This window comes from Manis pentadactyla, chromosome 16 (genome assembly GCF_030020395.1).
Source record: "Manis pentadactyla isolate mManPen7 chromosome 16, mManPen7.hap1, whole genome shotgun sequence".
NCBI classification, from domain to species: domain Eukaryota; kingdom Metazoa; phylum Chordata; class Mammalia; order Pholidota; family Manidae; genus Manis; species Manis pentadactyla.
In genome coordinates, this window is record NC_080034.1 from 55,700,116 (window position 1) to 55,721,226 (window position 21,111).

At 42.8% G+C, this 21,111-nt stretch overlaps 1 protein-coding gene across 8 annotated transcripts in view; it reads right to left on the minus strand.

Annotated features, from left to right (window-relative positions):
* The window catches only part of PHACTR1 (phosphatase and actin regulator 1), a 507,238-nt gene that overhangs the window by 87,393 nt on the left and 398,734 nt on the right, over nt 1-21,111 (minus strand). For 7 of the 8 annotated variants that reach the window (XM_036876756.2, XM_036877040.2, XM_036877168.2 and 4 more), the window contains one exon: nt 17,190-17,270. The exons of the other annotated variant lie outside the window; for it this stretch is intronic. In XM_036876756.2, the coding sequence (XP_036732651.1) occupies nt 17,190-17,270 (81 nt within the window). The remainder of the gene's footprint in view (nt 1-17,189; nt 17,271-21,111) is intronic. 8 annotated transcript variants of the gene reach the window in all.

Consider the following 21,111-nt stretch of genomic DNA (forward strand, 5'->3'; position numbering starts at 1 on the left):
CAACTAGAATTCTGAGCCTTTAGAAGGAATTTCCGGTAGAGTGCAATTTATCTGCATTAATGTTCTCATATCTGATGACACCCACTTGGACCTTGTGAAAAAAATTTTAAAGGGTTTTTCTATTTATCCAGCAGCAATGTAAAGACCACACAAATTTTTTAACTTTTGATCATGTCTTTAACACTAACACTGATAACCATGTTTTATCTACCTACCTACCTATCTAGCTACACACACACACACACACCTAATAGAAATCAATTAAAACCATTCAACAGGTACAAAAAATTCATTATTAATATCATTTATGACTGAGATTGGTAATGACAAGTGAAAATCATTTGATTTGGCTGCATATAACATGGAGATAGATGATGCTGCCACTGTTAATAATTATTATTTTAAAATTCCTAATGACATTTCAAACATACACTAACATTAATGTAGAAACATTAATGTAATGGACCCCATAAACCAATCAAGCTAAGAGGTTAGCTGGGAATTCCTAACACTTGGTAATTCCAAGATTGGTTAATTTAAAGATTATTCAACTCTCCATGTCTTCTTGTTATTTACCAGCACTGTTTTATCAGCATCTTTACCAGCATATTTTAAATTAACTTACCAGCATTTAAAATAATACGAGCAGGAATTATTAGAAAAACTGTTTTTCTTTTCTTAACCCTCCTGATTTGGATGAATCTCATGGATTATTTGTACCTTTCTCTATCTAGAGCATCACCATCACTCATTATTGTGGATGAGAAAGAGTTTGTTGAGTATTAGAAAATATTTTGGTGTTTTACATGATTTTCTAAAACTATTTGTAATAATGGTTTTCACAGTGGCACACGATAGCCTCCAATGTTTCCTACCGAAATTAGTAAAGTCTGAATAAGGAGAAGGGCGAGGGCAGGAGAAGAGATGAGATGGGCTGAGGTGGCGATTCTCAACTTTAGAGAGCATCACAATTCCCTGAAGAGAAATTAAAACACAGGTCGCTGGGCCCTACCCTCAGAGATTCTGACTCAGTCCCCCTGGGATGGGACTCGGAATATGCACGTCTAACAAGTTTTTGGGTGATGAGGAAGCTGCTTTCGCTGGTCAGGGTTCCACACTTTGAGAACCACTGGACTGATGGTAAGGAATCCAGGTAGGCATGAGAACCGGGAATGGCAACAGTGCCTGGTCATGATGAGGGTCAGGGCAGAAGATGCCGTTTGGTGGCGAACATGGAACAGCGACAGCTGGTTGAAGCCTCAGGGAGGACCAGAAAGCAGCAGGCTGGCTTGTCAAACCAGAGAGAGCAGCAGGGGGGCGGTCAACAAGTGAAACATGAACCAGAGGCAGACAGAGGCGACAAGGTAAAGTCAGGTCACGGGAGCAGCAGGGAAGAGAACACAGAAGAGAGGGCAGCTCAACATCATGGATTTAAACGGTGAGATGGAGAAAGCAATGGATCTAAGATAGAGAACTGGCCAAGGAAGTTGTACTGGCCTTATTTTCCTCCTCAGCTTGTGAGGCACAAGAAATGAAATTCTTAGTAGAGTCAAGTAAACACCAAATCAAGGAGAGGGAACGGAAGGTGAGAGTGAATTAGTTCACTCCACTGACAAACACCCCTTGACAGCTTCTAATGAAAAGCATGCATCCCAAACGAGAAACTACCAACTCTCACAGTGACCTTGAGAGGAAGGGAGCCATGTGTTTTTAGGTGCCGGTGATTCTTGTAGAAACTACTGCCCAGTCAGCTGCCTCCAGGGCCCTGTCAGCAGACCCGTCACCTCACCTCCCTTAAGCCAGGCATTGTGCCAACGGCAGAGGAGAAAACAGGCTTGCCTGGGGGTCGGGGAGAAGAGCTGGTTCACCTGTGATGAAGAAATGCAGAAATGCAGATACAGAGGGACTCAGGGTGAGTTCTACTGGCGGGCTGGTTGGGAAAGAGAAGCAAGAGTGAGAAGTTAAGCCCTGAGAAGCAGGTGAAGGAAAACAGAAGACATGTGTTCAGAGTAGATGGAGACCACATATCAGAGGAGGATCTTGTTTTTCAGAGAAGTTTTATAATGTTCCTAAAGTATGATTTATGTAAAAGTTGTATTCCAGAGAATTGGCTCAATGATACATTGAAAATTTTGTTTTGTTTTGTTTTGTTTAGGAATTGATTGTACCCACCTATAATAAGATGTCACCTTTGTCACAATATTCCAAGTAGTTTTTGTTGTTTTTTTTTGGTGGGGTTTGTTGTTTTTGTTATTTTGATTGTTTTGCTTTAGGAATATTCCCTGGTTTTAGGGTGACTGGCATCAACTTCTGACCAATTAAATTTTGTCAAAGCATAAGGCTAACTCATGTTTTTTAGTACATAAATGACACCATGGAGAATGGGTAACAGGAATTATGTTAGGTTCTTTTGTATACAATGTAATAACAGTTACATTAAATAACATTAAAAATTATATGAAGGATAGATATGGCCCTTTGAATTTAAGATAAAAATATCAATTTTAATTTCAAAAAAAATACTTTAAACTTAGGCTCACCACTGGACCTAATTTTCTAGGCTATGCATTATGGTTTATATAATTTTTTAAACCTATGTTTAAAACCATATTTCTAGTTGAATAAGAAATACTTATTTAATAAATAATAGTTGACTATGAGTACAAAGAGTTACTTTATATCTATATATCAAATCATTAAAAGTAGAATGTTATAAATGTATACACACACATACACACACTTATTTATTCAGGTTGTATAACAGGGAAGCCAGATGGGTAGTTCTGACTCACTCACAAAACTTTTTGATTTTTAATTTGTAAAATAAAATGCTGTACACCAAATACAAAGGAAAAAAAAGGAGCATAATGGGAAAATATGAGCTAAACATAGCTAATAAAATAAGTATTTCAAGTACGAAGAGTATTTGTACGAATAAATAATAATTAAGTCCCAGGTGCCACTTGTGAAATGCAGAGCCTTGCTAGGAACAAAAGAAATGCAAATGAAACAACCATGTGGGTGATGCTGATACATAAAAATATGTTTGAAATAATGTCAAGTACAGAGGCAGGAATGGAGAACAATATGTACATGGTGGTTATGATGCCATCAAAATGAAATGTGTATGCAGGTTGGCAAAGTTCTGAAGTAAACTTGGCAGGATACAAATAGGGTTTAATAACCACTAACCTTTTTTTCTGTACAGATGCTTACATTTATAGAAAAACAAAATCAAAAAAATTGTATGCAGCTTTGTTAAACTAAGCAAAAAAAAAAAAAGTTTTTGTTGGAGGGGAAAACTTCTTCCTCACACCTCTGCTGGTTACTTGAGGAGGCATTGTCCTTAAGCCTTCCTTATCTTTTTTGCCCAGCGTCTTGCCCCTCTCCAGTCACCTCACGGCTGGGATGTCACCGCTGGTTCCTCTTTCTCCACCAGGTGGGGCAAATCTATCCATATGGTGAGCAGGGGGTGTATTCTGTGTCCTTCCCTTGGACCAGCATTGACTCAGGACTCAGACTTTCCCTCTGGGTGGGCAGATCTGAGGTCCAGGCTTGTGAGGTGGGACAGAGTAGAGAGTTATCCCCCAGACCAGCCTTTATCAGTAATAAAGGGGATACCCTACTTTGACCTCCCATTTGTCTTACCTCTCAAATGGTTCAGAAACTCAGAGAGGAAGTGAGAGTGCTAATAGGGGACCCCTCAGATCCTTAACAGTCTTGAGACTCAAGGGAAGAGAATGATTGTTCCGTTTCACGTAAAAAGAAATCAAAGGACCCACTGGTAGACGATAGAAAGGGTATGTCCTAAGCCATGCTCCCTGGGAGGCCTGCGTCCTGGGAGGTGGGCTGGTGAGCACCCTTAACTCATTCTCAGGGGGGCTGGGGGAAGAGAGCAGCAGCAGGCAGTGGAAAGAGTCAGACTGAGCGTGGGGCCAGCTCTTGTTTTTCCCACCACTAGCTTGCAACAAGTCACTTAACCTCTGGGACTTCAGCTTCTGTCCCTTGAAAACAAAGGACCATGTGCGATAATGCCCACCTTCCTTCGAGAGCAGTGTTAGCTGTATGACAGCCGGAAGGATTGAGAATGAGGCCCCCAGAAACTTGCAAGTAAGTCTGAGATAACAGAAAAGCTGAAACAGCAAACGTTTTCCATTTCGGTTTCCTTTCCCTTGTATTATCTTGCTCAGTTTGGATACATGACAGCATGAATGGGAAGTGCATGATGGATTTCACGTTTATTGTTAGCTAATAAAGTGTTTTTCTTTTCTTTTTGACACTCCCCCCTCCCTGCTAGCTAATCAAGTTTTTATATTTTTATTTTTAAAAGCTGGTAAGTAAAGTCTGGGTATAGCCCTTGAGGATGTGCTCTACATAAAAAAATATCTATGTTCAAAGGGAGGAAGAAAGAAAAGGTGAAAAGTCTGGTGAAAGAAACATTTTCAGAGCATCTGGGGCATGTCCAGTGTCAAGCACTATGCTGGACACTGTATATATTATAGTAATAATAAACAACCCCTTAAACAATATTTTGGGAATTTATTATGTGCCAGGCACTTGTTCATTAAATAAATATATAAGACAATCTGAAGAAGCTGGCACCAAAATTCTCCTAATTGTATAAGGACAAGTGAACAGTAGATAGTTTAAATAACTTGTGTAATGTCAGATAAATAGTGGGTTCTGAGCTGGTATGTGGTGACGGCGAGTTGTGTGATCTCATTTAAAATGACTTGTGTTGAAATTTTAATTCTTTATGGCTGGCACAGGATCACTACAGCAATCCTTTAAAAATAAGGCATGCGGTTGTTTTGTAGCAACTCAAATTCTGTTAGTACTTGTAGAGAAGAATAATGAAGGACATCATGAGATAAGAAAAATTATCATGTAAGTGAAGCATCATGCGGCAATTTTAGACTTGAAAACATGAGGCCTTGTTAGCTGAACTGCATTATTCTTGGTAATGCAAATGTGTAGACTTTACACATGCACACTTGTGAAAATTCAAGCACGTTTTAATTTACTGGTGCTCACCAACACCTATAATTCAAGCAAAATCAAAAAGTGAAGCCACCTCTGTTAAAGCAAATGTTTATCTTTGTGAAGACATGTCAGAAGAGCCTAACGTGAGCATTTGCTAATTGTTTTTCCCCTTGGACAAGAGCTGCTGTTCAGCCTGTTCCATGTTCTCAGTTTAGCCTCTCAAACATGCTCTTTGCCCAAAAAGGGCATGTCCATTGAGTGCCTGATGAATTACCTAGAGGATTGACGGTGCTTTCTCGAGAAGTGAGACTTCGGTAGTGGCCCTACTATTAACGAGCCATGAAACAGACTTCATCCAATGTCTTTGTTTTGTTTTGACATTGATAAACTTTTTCCATTAAGTAGGAAAAACCCTCCCATAAAGGGGACATAACTATTGTTTTGTAACCCACAAAGGTGTCATTTAGCAACAGTACATAGAGTTTTGAAAAAGCTTCTGTTAATCCAATAACCTTTTAAGTCATTGCAATCAAAGCCACTGGCTGCTCTCATAGTCTGCAAAATGATGTGCCAAGCAACAGTTAGCTAAGAAATAATTTATCTAAGGATTTCATTGAAGGATTAAAAGCTATAAACCTATGAAGCTGGAAATGGCTCCCTGGTATTTGTCAACTTTTGATGGAGATAATTTCTTCAGTTTGCCCGAGCTCAGGGAATGGATGTGATTAAACTAAATGGTGCTACAGATACCATTTTGTAGAGTTTTAAACATACACAGAAAGCAATACACTCCTATTAAACACTGCCTACTTAGTAATTAGTATATTTGTTCTTGAGCATGTAAAAAGACTTGAACTACAAGTCTTATTTGCAAAGTGAAAAACTATAGTCCTTCTTTTTCCCTCTTCTGGTACATTTTCTTTCCCAGTGAGGGAAAGTCATTGCGAGTGTGTCTGTGTGTCTCTCATTGTGTATATGTGTGTGTTCAAAAGTATTTGTGTATCATAAGATTTAAAGCAGACACTGCAGGATTCTGTGAGATCAGGGAAGCTCTATTTTGGATCGACAAGTTAGAGAATCTTCCAGTTTATGTTTTATCTCTACTTTCAGCCAGAAGTCTGGATTATTCTGACCAATTTACACAGAGGAACAGCTGTGCAAGAGCCCTGAGGTTCCTTTCTGTCTGATACAGGCATCTTTATAACTCAGAGATTTCTTCTCAACCTATCTTGAAAATCTGTGCAAGATGTATTTCAATCTCAGGATTTAATCAATTCTGTGGTACTCCGATTGAATGATTTCATACATGGAATGGAATCTACATGCTTTTGAGCTTGAAGAATCACCTTGCCTTTTCTTATTGCTGCTACTGTTCTGGACTTAATATCTTATTTTGTGTTAATAATTTTTTCCTTCTGTTCACAGGATTTTGCTTAAAACATTAAATGTGTGAGTAGCAATGACTTCCCATCATAAAAGTGGCATTGACCTTGGGTGACTTGTTTCAGTTGCACTTCCCTATCACTGTTTCCTGTTGGATTTATCAAACATTTTCTGCCTTTTACTGGCCCTCATGGTCAACAAACCATGGTTCAACATACTGTGGATTCTCAGCTGCTTCCCTGACCACAAACACCTCACTGCATCAAGCTGTGGCATCTGTCTGTCAGAGCTATTTCTCCCATCTGTCCGGGTGCAGCTATGTCTCCGCGCCAAGCTTCACACCACAGCCACTGGTTGTTACGTGATCTAGCCTCAAGATACATGATGGCTCTGGCCACTGTTTCCAATAGTGACTGTGGCTGTAAGGTTGGTTGCTGAAAGAGGGTTTTAGCATCTTGCTGATGCTGGGCATCTTTACATCACAAATCTAACTGGGGCAGAGACTGAATATAAAATGGACTGAGTGGCTCCGTTTCTCTCCTATACTTCTGTATGATAGTGTGAACCTTACAGATCACATCGTGTGCAAGGGGACCTTTCACAGTTAAGAGGGTAACTGGAATATCCAAGATGTGAAACATCCTCGATGGCTAGACTGGGGGAGGAAAGTGATAAGGGCTTCCCATTTCAAAGTTTGAGTAGCTCTGTTTCTCTAGCAGAGCTCCAGTGGGGTACCCTGGAGCCACATGTGGCTATTATTTGAGTTAGTTAAAGTTAAAGAAAATTTAAAATGCAGTTCCTCATTCAGACTAACCACATTTGAAGTGCTCAACAACCACACATGGCCAGGGCCTGGGGGACTGGCCAGCACAGATGGTGAACATCTCCGGGACTGCTGAAAATTCTACTGGCCGGTACAGCTCAGGACGGACTTGAGAATCACAATACTGGGCCTAACGAATATGCAAAGTGACCCCACTCCTGGAACTGAGAGGTTACTTCGGTGTTGCTAAACTGGTCCACATCACAATGAGTGGCCAGTTTGGTGGCTAATCTTTCCTTTAGAGAAATTTGCTGCAGTGGGAAGCTGAGAGCATGGGACAGGGGGACGTGCTCCAGGGTGTGTGGATAGTGGGAGCCTGAGAGCGGCAACATGGAACCACATAGTGGACGTGGCCTGCAGAGAAGTCCTGAGGCCTCACAAAGGAATCTCAGCTCCCCTTGTTCATGGGAAGGGGAACTGGTGAGGGGAGGTAGGCGTCTAAGAAGAGCAGACTTGCAGTACAGGCCAGATACATCTGTCTGGTGGAGGCCATCATTGACATTTATGGAGCACTTTACTCTGGACAGGCTATGGTTCAAAAGCCCACACTGGATTATGTCCCTCGAGAGAGCAAGTAGGGGCAGCACAGAATGGAAGAGAACACCGCCATTCTGTGGGTATTCCCAGAGACAGCAGGAGGGCCAGCCGGCTGGGGACAGACTGCTTTCATCAGGCAGGCTGGGAGCTGGGAGTAGTGAGAGAGCATTAAAGAAAAGCATGGCTCTGCTGCAGCAGCCTAGGATTCTGGGGTTACATTCAGTCAGAACAGCGTCCAGGGAGATGAAAAGCTGCCCTGTACCTTGTATAGCTAGAAGGCAAGCAAAGTGGGATCAGAACCAGAGCACCATTATTTTACAGATATTTAGGTGAGGACTAAAGTTAAATGGCCCCTGACTTGTCTAACTCTACACAAGTCTTAGGCAAAAGTATGAGTTCTGGAAAGCTTTCCTAAGTATGACCTTCTATTAGCTACAAGCCTTCCAAAGGTTGATGTGCCTTCTCATTACATCAGTGCAGGTCAGTGGCTGTGGAGGGATCAAGCCACACAAGGCTGGGGCATGTGAGTGAGGCAGTGGTGCCCACCTTGCCCGAGGTACAATTCCCTACTTTGATTTCATAGGTGGGGTCCAAGAGAGGAAGTTAGAAAGGATGGCATGTGGTGGGTCTTCCAAGGATAGCTCATATTAGGCAGCAGCTCCCAGGAACTGACTGTACCTGGAACACTTTGATTTATGGAACAGTCTGTCAAAATCAGGGGAAAAAAATCTAGTGGTTATCTCCAAAAATTCTGGTGAATGAGAAATGAAGAGTAATTCTGGAGAACCCGTGGGCAAGATTTTCTTTATTTTAGGAAAGGATACTGAGAAGAGAGAGCCCTCTCTTTCCCCCGGATATTGCATTTGTATGTGTTCCTGGAACCACTGCATCCATCTTGCTACCACGAGGGGTTAGAACTGTCCACCCACCGATTTAATTATGTGAGATTCATTTACTCATTCACGCAATAAATATTAAACGAACACTGACAAACGCCAAACATGTTCAAGGTGTTTGGAATACTTTAGAGGACAAAACACACGAAGATCATTGGTCTACATCTGCTTTTTGCTTCAGCCTCCTTGACGTAAGGTTTTTGTTACCTGAAACCAGAAGTATTTAAACTTTAGCCTTGCTGACCACACATGGGTTTCACAGGTAATTAAGAGCCTACAAATTAAATAGCATAAAAATAACCAAAAGGACAGTTCTTGGTCCTTATCTTATCTGACCTGTCTGTTCAGACCATTTTCCTCCACTGAACCACCACCTCTTGTCTGGGCTTCCACAGTGCCATGCATTTCCGGTTTACTTCCTATTTTTCTGTCTAATTCTCAATCTTTGAGTGTTTGTCTTCTTTCAAGACCATTTTTTTTTTAAACTCCCAGACTGGGTTCCATGGGATTTCCTATGAGAGCCACTTATTTTCTCATTCTACATCCTCTCTATGAAATATCAATGTGTATGACTCCATGACTACTTACACGACGATTCCAAGCCTGTGTCTGCATGCTGGATTCCCTCTTGAGCCTCGTATCTCTATGTGCAGTGGTCTGCTTAGACATTCGGATGTCTCAGAGTCAGTGTGGCCAAACCACCATGATATTCTGTGCCCTAACTTCGCTTCTCTTGGGTTCCCAGTCCAGTGAACGTCCCCTGTATCTGTCCCCCAGTTGCCCAAGCTAGAATGCTGAGTATCAGCCTTGCCTATACCCTCCCCTTCACTCCTCAAATCTAAACAGTCGCAGGGCCCTCTTGATCCCATCACCTATAATTCTCCAGTCTGTCCTCTCCTCCCCACCCCATGTTCCTATGACTCTCATTCCCACTACCTGTCACTACATCATCTGAATCCCAGCAATGGTCCGCTAACTGGTCTCCCTCCAAGGCCTTCTCCACATAGACAGAGTGATGTGGCTGCAAATCTGATCACGTAGAAAACCTGCTAAAGCTCCTACTGCTCGCAGAATAAAGAAGGACCAGCCAGTATAGTTCTCCTGCCCTCATGATCTGCCCCCATGCCCCTGACTACACGGATGCACTGATGCTGTCACTCTCACGGATCCTCCACATGTGTTAGTCCTGCTTCTAACACTCCCTTGGCCCATCCATCTTCTCTAGGATAATTCTTGTCATACTTCAGGCTTCCTCTACAGCACCACTCTGCCGAGGATCCCTCTGTAAGTCCCCAGCCTGGGCGAGTGACACTTCCGTGTACATCCTGTGGTAACCACTGAGCGCCAGAACCCATTCCCGGGACTCAAAGTTCCGTCAGCCGGGGGCTCCTGGCTTGTCCCTCCTGGAGGACATTCTTATTCCCAGAATGGTGCCTGCCATATCACAGGCATCCACAAACATCCAAGAGATGCATACTTTTACTGGGGAATGCTGGCTCATAACTATAATAAGAATTCAATTCAATTTTTGGCTTGTGATAATGATTTTCTGAAAGAACACTGTTGCTTAGAGAATTTTGTTCATAATATCTCTTTATTCTTTTTGTTGTTCAAGTCACTTTTTACTTACCCACTATCACAATCATTGTATTAGGTGCTATGCTAATAAGTATATGCTGCCAATGCTGTAAATAAACATGCTTTTGATTGGCACACAGTTACTCCTCATTACAGCTCTCAGAAGATGCCATTCCTAGGCGAGCCATCAGGTACAGCTCAAAATGTGACAAAAGAACAGTGCCTGGTAAAGGCTGTGAAAAGCATTTCCCATAAACTTCAAGCCTTTAAAAGTCTATGCACCTCAGATACAAGATAAACAATAGGACTTAAAAAGGCTCATGTCTACTACCTTTGTCTCTTCTGAGACAGGGGGGAGTTTCTGTTTTTAATAGATGATCACCTTTTAATTATCAGACTTTTTTCTCTTGAATGCCAGAGAGGGGAGAACGTAGGCTCTGCATAAGAGAGTTGTCCACTTCAGGGAGCTTCTGTTTGTGTTTATAATTAAAACTAACACCTTCCAAAGTGTTGCTCTAACTCGATTAAGAGAAAAAGGCACACCTCAATGAACTTTATTATTTACTGTGAAATGTTATCTGCAATTCCCAATTCCCACGGTTTGGCCACACTGAGTCTGAGATATCCAAAAAATAAATTGCTCACTGGCACATAATCAGTGCTATTCTTACAGTGCCCCCTGATTTTCTTCTCTCCCCTCCTATGGGATTATCTCCCCGCACCGCCCTGGGTCTTGGTGTGATTGCTGTGGAAACAATGAGGTGACCTGAAGCAGTTTCAACTACATCTCTTCAGGCTGCCACACATTCTAGCTTCACGCTCCCAGTTAAGGCATGGAAATGGGTATGAAGCAAGGGTGCTGCTGATCGTCCATGGCAGAGAGATGGTCTCCTTCCCTTCTCCTCCCCTCCTGGTAAGATATATATATACATACATATCCATGTGAATTTAACACCCAAACTATACAAAGCAAGTGGAATTGTGATAGAATTGAGGTTTCACAGGAAAACCCAGTGATGAAAATTCAGTGCAATTGCCACCGTTATCTCTTTTAATATTCTTTAAGTAGAGCATTATGTTTCTTTGTAGAGATTATTTGCAATAGCCACTAATAGCAAAGTTGGCCAAGGTCCTCTGGCTACTGATGAGAAACATACTACAAGGTTTTCATGTGTTCCTATAAATTCCAAATAGAGGGCATGTGGTCTGAACAGGGGTTTTAAGAGTCTACAACTAGCCATGTACCCTTAGCCAAGTCACTATGTATAACCTTGCCAGCTTCAGGTGCTTCAACATGACAGCAACTAGGCCAGGAGACCTCTTGAGATCCTTGCTAAGTCTGAGAAATATCATCGCTATTTTGCTAATAGCCAAATGGTTCCTTGTTTTCAGGATATTTTTCTCTGCAACACTTAAAAGCCACTGCTTGAAAATAGAGTGTTTGGCATCCACATACATAAATATACCATAATACAATATTGCCTATTTTAATAACTGGCCATAAAGTTTAATAGATCATAAAACTGAATAAACAAGAGGGATCAGAGTTCCTAGATTTTGCCAACCCAGGCGAATAAATCCAGTGGTGTGAACATGCACACACAGCCTCAGGTTTGCATTTGATGGTCTTTCGGAAATAATTGACTGAGCATCAGTTATGTCCCACGCATCACTGTAGGCACTCAGGCTACATCAGAGAACAAACCTGATGAATATCCCACCCCACCTGGTGGAACTTATGTTTCAGTGAGGAGAGAGAGATGAGAAAAAGAATACAGTAAGTAAGTAATTAATTGCACAGCATGTCTGAAGGTGGTAAGAGAGAGAGAGAAAAAAAGAACAAACAATAGAGCAGGGTCATGGGCCTAAGGATTAGGGACTAGGACTAAAAATCTGGTGGTCCCAGGGCAGGCGTCCTTGAGAGAGTGACATCTGAGCAAAGACTTGAAAAAGGCATAAACCATGTGGATGGCTCTCTGGGGGGGTGGGATAGGGGGAGGGGGCCAATGCTGACCTCCAGGGGCTGCTGAAGCGCCGCTGACAGAAGGTCACACAGAAGTATGGCCAGGGAGCCGAAGCAAGCTTAGGGGCTGCAGGGCAAATCACTGAGGGCTTCGTGGGCTGGCACAGGAACTCGGAATTTCTCTCAGTGAAATGGGGAGCCACTGCAGGTTCTGAGCAGGAGGTGAGGTGTTCTGATTTACAAAGAATTGAGAGGCAAATGTGATACAGAAGTTTTAATTTGAAAGAAACATGCTGAGTCAACTTAAAGAACTTATGAGCCCGTGAATTAGGTTTCAAGTTCTATTAAAATAGTAGAAGGACTACTGCCTGCCCCCGTTTCAACCACCAATCACTTCATGTAGGTCTCTGGGCAAACATCACCTCCTCCAGAGGCTCTCCACGATTGCATTTACCTAAAATCATGGATCCCTCTCTGTCTTTCTCTCTTCACCCTGCTGCTTTGTTTTTCTTTATAGTGTTTTTCATTCATTAAATATATCACATGCTTATTTAATTATTTTCTGTTTCCTCTAATAGCATGTAAACTCTGAGAAGGCAAGGGTTTTGCTTTTTGGTTATCCCTGAAGCTCAATACCTAGGAGACAACCTGGCACAGAGTGGGCACTCAGTACCAATTTGGTGAATGAATAATGGATGTTCTAGTAGTCTTGGAAAACCCTGAAGTTCTAATTCAAACAAATAGGGCAACAAATAGTTAAAAATAAGCTGCCAAATTACAGATTATTTTCCACCATTAATTGGTTTAACATTTTTACTATTCACAGTGATGATGTTTCATCTTGATGTTTCATCTTAATGTTTACACTGTGTTTATTCCTAAAACTACTACACCCTTATTGTGGAAAATGGCAGAAAAAGAATTTACAATTTTATGTCCCTACTACGTTAACAAGTAGTAACCTAACACGTTAACCTACGTGGTTAACAAGTAAAAAATTTTATGTAGTTTTCAAAGTTTGCTGCATCCTTACATAGCCTCAGTATATCCAGGGATCAAAAAATTTTCTCTGAATTTTAAACTTTTTTCTGAACTGCCTTCTGGACTCTAAACTTTTGTGATTCTATGTAGAAAACAATAATAATAAAAAAAAACCCAAGACATTGGGTAGCTTATGTTTACTTCTAACGCATTCCATTAAGTGAAAAATTCCTGAGCTAGTTCTTATAGACATCTGAGATACTTTTCCCACTTTGGCCCAAGCTTTCATTTTACCAATTTGAACTTATGGACCAGTTTGGGATTTTCAACCAGCTATGAAAAATATAAACAATTTTTGAGGAGAACTGTCTGAGTAATAAAACCACATGAATTCTGTGTTCACCTTGCTCAAATATTTATGAGTCTCCTCTCACTATAGTTTATCTTGATGCTTTCCATGAGCTAGTGGGGTAAAATTAAGCAAAATCAGTAACACAAAGAAGCCAGAAGAGGAAAGCTTACCCACTTAAACATAAACTGCTTTCTATCACATTAGCAGTATCATACACAAAACAATGTAACTTCAGTGTAAACAGGGGCCAGTCCTGACAGACGGGCAGAGAGGCTGACAGTAATTACAAATCAATGGGCAGCTGTCAGGAGCCACAGATCTCCAGTGGAATCTATTTTGCTGCCACGTGACTAGAGCCGTGTGTGCTAACACAGGAGGCAGTGCAGCATGAGGAATTACCGGCCAGAAGGTATGGAATGATTGCTCCAAATCTGTGAAATTTATCCTTGAAACAAACAACTTGAGAAAACGATTAAAGTCTCTTTGCCATTTGTTGTTCATTCAGGTTGTTGCAATAAATTTTAATTGTTTTACCCACCAGAATCCTGGATAAAGCAAGGTGAATGGTATTGTAGAAAGGGAAGAAAATGACCAGAAAATGCCCCTTTCAGAGGTTCAGAGACGGCAGCTGGAGATGTGAGAAGGCACAGGAATCAGGTCTCAGGGGGCTGGGCTCCTGTCGGAGCCCCACATTGGTAAGGCCATCAGATGAAAGGGGCCGATAGTGTCCCCTAACTCTTGGGCCTGCTGACCTAGGGTGCAGCACATAAATGGATCCAAAAACATAAAACGATGCTGCTGCTCCTGCACCAGACTGCTAATCATACACTAGGTCAGCACGTGGAGCATTTAGGGGATGATCCGCTGTTCTCTTTACACGTAGTTATGGACTGAATTGTGTTTCCCTTCAAATTCCTGTGTTGTAACTGAAGCCCCAGTGTATTTGGAGAAAGGGCCTTTGAGGAGGTGATGCGGGTTAAGTGAGGTCGTAAGGGTGGGCCCTAATCCAACAGGACTGAGGTCCTTATAAGAAGAGGAAGAGAGACACCAGGAGTGTGTGTACAAAGAGAGGAGACCATGTGAGGACATGGCAAGAGGGTGGCCATCTGCAAGACAGAGAGAGGCCTCACCAGATATTGGTCCTGCTGGTCCCCTGATCTTGGACTTCCAGCCTCCAGAATTGCAAGGAAATAGATTTTTGCTGTTTAAGCCACCCAGTGGCTTTTGTGGCATTTTGTTATGGCAGCTCTAGCGAACTAATGCACATGCATTATCTCCTGTAATCTTCATTACAACAATGTTCTCCACACTTTCAGATAAAGAAACAGAAGCACAGAGAAGTTAAGCAACTTGACTAAAGTTGCACAGCTAGTCAGTAGTGGTCCCAGAATGGAACCCAAACAGTCTGATTCTAAGGCCCATGTTCTTAACTGCTGAGGTGATATAACATAAAGTAATGTGATTAATATCCACAGTGATACAAAATGGATGCTTTTATCAGGAAAACCCACAGCAAATACAAACTTTTATAGGTACTATGTGGAATGGGCTTTTATTTTTAGTCCCTCCCTTCTTGGCAATGGGAAACCATCACCCAAACAATAAACCTATTTGTAAGCCTTACCTATTGCAAGCATTTGATGCTTGGGAGATCTGGCAGTAAGACTAGGAGGGTCATGTTCTCCTGGAGTTTATGTGCTAGTAAGGAAAGGCAGCCAGAAGCCAAACGGCAAGAAGCAGACAGTGCTAAGACAAAAATAAAACAGAAAGTTGAGGGGACAAGTGGGGTGAGCCTGTCCTTTCCTCCACAGCCAGTCATTTCATGCACTGTCAAACAATGTGGTCAGAACAGGCTCTGGCTCTTGGGGATCTCCTAACTGCTGGCGTGGCGCTGTCGGGCCACAGCCTCAATGGCTGCCATTTCTTCCTCTACAAAATGAGGCTGTTGTTCTCTGTCTATGACTTAAGTCAGGAAGTCAGTTACTGTAACCCAGTTGTTGTGTGCAATGGACATAATCAATGCTATGGTAAAATGTATTCTCTAGAATATTCCTGAAGTTTTAGAGTGAGAGACAGAAAGGTTCCAGAAAGAAAGGAGGGAGGAGCAAAGATCACTTCACTGGATCTGAAGTTTCAGCTGTGACTGGAATTCACATTTAAGCACTTGGATGCTTGTTATGTAATCGTATACCTGTGTTGGATAGCTCCTGCCTCTCCTGGGGAGTGAATATGAGGAAAGGAGCTTGAAATGAAGCGTGCAGACTGAAAGCTGACACAAGGGAGGGTATGGGGGTTTGTACATAAAGCAAGCTGCTGGAGAAAAGTCACAAAATTATGGCTTCTTTTCCTCCTGCAGGTCTTAGTCAACCAAGGAAGTTGTGTTTTGGTGCATGGCTTTGCCCTGAAGTAGAAGGATAAAGTGGCTCACCATAGGGATTCCCTGGCCCTGGAAGGCTCTGATAATTACAGGAGCTAGTTTGAGAGAGTACAGCTTTACTCCTACCTCCAGCATCCCTTGCAACCGGGCCAGGCAAGAGTGGTGCCTGCTTGCAGCATTTCAGGGTGGCAGCTTGTGTCGGGAGAAAAATACTTGGAAAGTGCCTCCAGGAAGCCCCAGAACAGGAATGGGTAAGGTGAAATGCCCCAGAGGAATAAGAAACAACTCAGTGAAGACAGCGGACGCAGAGAGAAGCACCCGAGTTAGAAACTTGACCCGCCCGTGTGTATGAGAACGCGAACTAGGCCTGTAGGAGACTTACAAAAACACGGCAAACTCAGAATTATAGGATCCCATTGACTGTCAGTATGGGCGTTTCAAGGAGGATATGCGATTTAATAATCTGGCCCACCAAAGAACACCAGTCCGCAGCAATACGATGACCTAGAATAGGCAATTACTCCTGATGACCGTGTAGATTGGGAGCAACCAGTGTCATTTCACTTAAAGCCTTAACAGGGAGAGAAGGGGATGGGGGGGAGGAGAAAAGGGGAAAGGGGGAGGGGGAGGGAAGGATATGGGCCAGGAGAGAGGGTATAATTTAAAATAGAACGGCTCTTAGAAGAGGACTGGTGGTGAAGAATATTTATTATATTGTGTAAGCCACTGCTTACATTCATATTTAAAGGCGGTAATTTAATAAGCAAAAGACAGTGGTATTTCTTGGCAAATACCTATGGACATACAGAGCACTTGAGTCACTGTAAATGTTATCACTCAAAATATCTGATATGTACAGTTACATTTTATAATTTTCTCTACTTCTATTTCTTCTATTGTGGGACGACAAACTGCCAATTAAAAAATCTGTTAAGGAAATTCTAGATGCCTGTGGATTTTCAACATTTGTCTTGGGAACCCCTAGTGCCCAAAGAGCCTAAGCAATTAAATTCACCCAGCTGTGTGTATTCGAACGCCACCAGGCTCACAACCAAGTACCTACATCCTTGCTGGGGCCTCATCATTCTTCTTAGTGTCCTGTGGTTTGACTGCAATGCTCAGAGCAAGGGAGTTTTATTTCCTTCCTCTAACATAACAGTGACAGTGCTGGCTCTGTCTGCTACATTCTCTTTTCTCTCCAGAATTGTCTGGAGTTGTAAACATTCAGGAAATGGAATCCAACACTCAGAGGTAGGCATACACACTCCATGCACAGCTTTCTGGACCATGGACAGTAGGGAGACTAGACCCCTTACCTTTATCATAGATTTCCTTCAAGACCCCTCGCTTTATCAGCTCCTCTCTGCTTTGCCTCATCGATATTTTCCTCTCCAGGGCTACAAGCAGAACACAGAGAAGCAGGCGTGAGTAGGTAACAAAGATGTTGTTTAAAGGAATCATACTTTCATATGTATCAAAATGTAATGCATATAGGAAAGCTCCTGTAAATTAAGCTTTACTAATGTAAGGTAGTGATACCAGTTCACATTTTTGGATACTATGATAAACATTCTAGTTACATTGTTCATTTAATCATCAAAACTATCTTCAAAATTACCTATAAAGTGGCATTTTTATTTCACCTTATTTAACCCCGATTTATGGTTGAGGAAACAGTAGCACAGAGAAGTACAACTTCCCAGAGGCCCAAGGCTATTGAGAAGAGGGACCAGGATTCAAAGTTAGAAACACTACCTCCAATCTTGGCTTAACCTCTGCGTCCTGGCGCATTTTCCTGAGTGTGGCATTTCCTCAAAGGTGGGATACCTTTTTTAGTTATCTAGTTCATACAAACCACGTCACACTGAGGATTCTGATGCTTCCCAACTCTTCTCTGGACTGAGAGACAGGAAGTGGTAGGGGACCTCCACGGACAGCCCACCCCCCGCCTTTGCCTCTCGGGCTCCAAGTCTCAGCAGCAGCATGAGGAATGACCTGTGCAGTCACCAGATACACCTCCCCCTCTGCCGATGCTCAGGCAGGCGGGGGCTGGAGGAGGGAAGACGGGGCATTTCCTCTCGGATCAGTGGGCACGATGGAGGGCAACTCCAGTGGAAACAGAGCCCAGGAATGAGCGGCAGGCACAAAAGGGCAGGCCTGTGGCTTAAGGTAGGGAGGAGGAAACTGGCAGAGCCCACAGAAGCAGGCATGCTACTCCAGCAGCTGATATTTCCGCTTCTGGGTAAATACTGGGCAAAGAAGGGGAGAGATTATTAGGATTGATTTTGTCAGCTGGAGAATCTGCACATTCTTTGGATACACAGTTATTCGGGGAGAAAATCCAGTTACAAAATAAGGAAGCTATTTTAGGCAGATACAAAGTACACACACACACACACACACACATGCTCAGAATTCAGTCCAAAGAATACGATTTGAAAACCAGAAAAGCAGCAATGAAACAGCAGTTGTGATTCTAACTGCACTGCCCACTGGCTGTGTGACCTCAGTCAGGTGACTTTGCCAGTGTGGGGAAATATCAATGCCTTAGACCCAGTGTTGCCAATATAACAGGACCGGGGTGGGACCTGGGCATCTACATTGTAATAAAAAGCTCTTTGGGTTAATCTCAGTGATATTGAGGCTGAAAACACTGATTATTTTCTTTGGGACACAGTATTTTAAAAATGTTGTATTCTCCTCTCTCACATTATAAGAAATAAGTGGCATGAGACAGAAAAATACATGTTGAGTTGCACTGGCATATAGCTTACTGAGAATATATTAATAATAAATGATACACATAAATACCTACCCACAGAAGTGAGGGTAGGAGGCTTGTACAGAAGGACAAGCATTGAAGGTGGATGCAGGAACCACTGGAGTGGTGGCTGTTTTGGGGGGTGAAGGAGTTTTATGTCCCGTATCACGTGATATGGTGGCAGGAGAGCAGAAGGATGTTCTTTACGCAGAAGTGGAAAGAATTGCATGCAGGTAGTTTAGAAAGTCCTGCCAATCTTTAAAAAGAGTTGCTTAGCAGCACAGTGGGGAAAGACTGGATGGGCAAGATGAAACAGGGGTTTTTAAGCAATGAGTTTGTTAACAGATCTTTTGAGTGACATAAGGCCACCCAAAAAGGACGCATAAAGAAGTGCTTTGCCATCCTGCATCGAACCACATAAATTAACAGATTTCTCTCAAACAAAATGAGGTTTCCCAGGGGCTTTTCTAAGCCACAGATAGAAGTGGATGGATGCGATGCACAGCAGAGCAGTGGGCAGCTGGAAGTTATTGCCACAGGCACAAAAGCCCGGGCATGAGGGCTGAGATCGAAGTTATCAGGAGATTGAGGATGCCCTCAGGTCAACCTCTAGACCTCAGCTGTCCCGCCACATTCAGTAATGGATCCACTGCCATGGTGAAAGGCGGTCTGCTAGGGGCTGCAGGTGGTGGTGACCGAAGGGACAGCCCCTCCCTGCACAGAGTTTACAGACTAATGTGCGATTTAGACAGTTATCAAAAAGTGCCATTGCCTCAGGTGTGATTACAAATGGAGGTAAGACCTCTTAAAAGAAAGGGACATGGTTCTACCAGAACTTATGATAAATAACCTCCCATACAGGGGAGTTAGAAGATGCTTTTCTGAGGAAGAGACCTCCCCATGCCTGAGTTTGAAAGATGAAAACACGTTATTTCAGGGAAGTTCAGTGAAGTAGCGGCTGAGGGAAACACTCCAGGCCCAGCAAGCCGGGGAATGGCTCCTGGAGGAGGAATCCTGGCGCCGTGGACAGAGAGCAGCAAACTGGTGCGCCTGCGGCCGCCACCACCACAGAAAACACGGTTTGAGATGTGGCCAGAGGGGCAGGGGGCTGGGCCACACAAGGACTCTTGGACCCTGTCACTCTGAGGACAAAGGGAACAGGTGATCAGACCGAGGATTCAAAAGATCAATGTCCACTTCAGCGTGGAGAATGGGAGGCAGAGAGGCCAAGTTACTAGGTGGTTATAGCGTCTAGGCAGGAGATGATGGCAGCTGGCGATGGAGACGGAGATGAAGGATGCATTCGAGACGGGTGAGGGAGGCAATGTTGCCATGATTCGAAATTAGGGATTAGGCGTGGGATGTGAAGGCAATAGAGGGGTCAAGGCAATTCTTTGGTTCCCGACTTGCATAGCTGAATGGACGGTGGTGTCCATTACCAAGGTCGGGAATGCAGGACGAGAATCAGGTCTGAAGGGATGATGGCGAGCTCCGTGTCACCAAGCCTAAGAGGAGAGGTCAAGTATGCACTAGGGAAATGTAGTTGAATACTTCATAAAAAAAGGATGGGCAGTTAAATGAGACTGTGCTATGTGGCACAGACTATGCTAGACTTTTTCATGTACCTATGCTTCTCAAACTTTCCCATGGAAACACTTCTAGGGGCTCCCAGGGTATGGCTGGAGTTGCCTGCCCCAAGCATGTCATTTCTTTAATGCATTGAGTTTTTCTTGAAGAACTAAGGTTGACCTCACATAATATATCTGCTCCTACTTAAATAAGAAAATATTCACCCCCCACAATCTCCAAGTTTAATTGACAATCTGGGAAGAGATGGTTTATTTATCCTTTGGTGTTGTCCATTTCCTAGTATGGAACTCTGTGCTCTCAAGGGTACACAGATCGGGTTGAGAAGGATGAGACATCAGGTTATTTAGCTTAATCCTTACCATAATCCTATGAAGAATCGCATTCGCATTTTATAGAGGGGCACCTTAGGGCCAGCAAAATTCACTTGCCCAGAGTCCCACTGCAGTAAGTAGGAGAGCGGAAGGAGAATTATATTTTAATGCCTGTTTTCCCCCCATGACACCACAATGCTGTGAAGATCATTTATTTACTGTATATAGGCTCTAAATATAATCTCATATATATGGCTCTGAAAACGGAAGGCGATTTTATCATTAGTTTATTTGGGTTTCCTTTTCACTAACAAGGCTAGGTTCAGTCTCCACCTCCAACAATTTTGGGTTTGGGTAGAAAAAAGATGAACAAAGAAGGAACGAGAAGAAATTATGAAATGTTAAAGAAGTCAGAGGAAGAGGAGCAAATACATCGGGGAAGAGAGCAGGTGGAAAGCGGGCTACACCTGTCAAAGAGACAGCAGGAGCAAGTCAGGTAAAGGGCGGTGAGCTGACTAATTGGAGAATGTTTCGTCTTTGGGAGGTGAGAAATTCAAGTTAATTTCCAGCACAGAA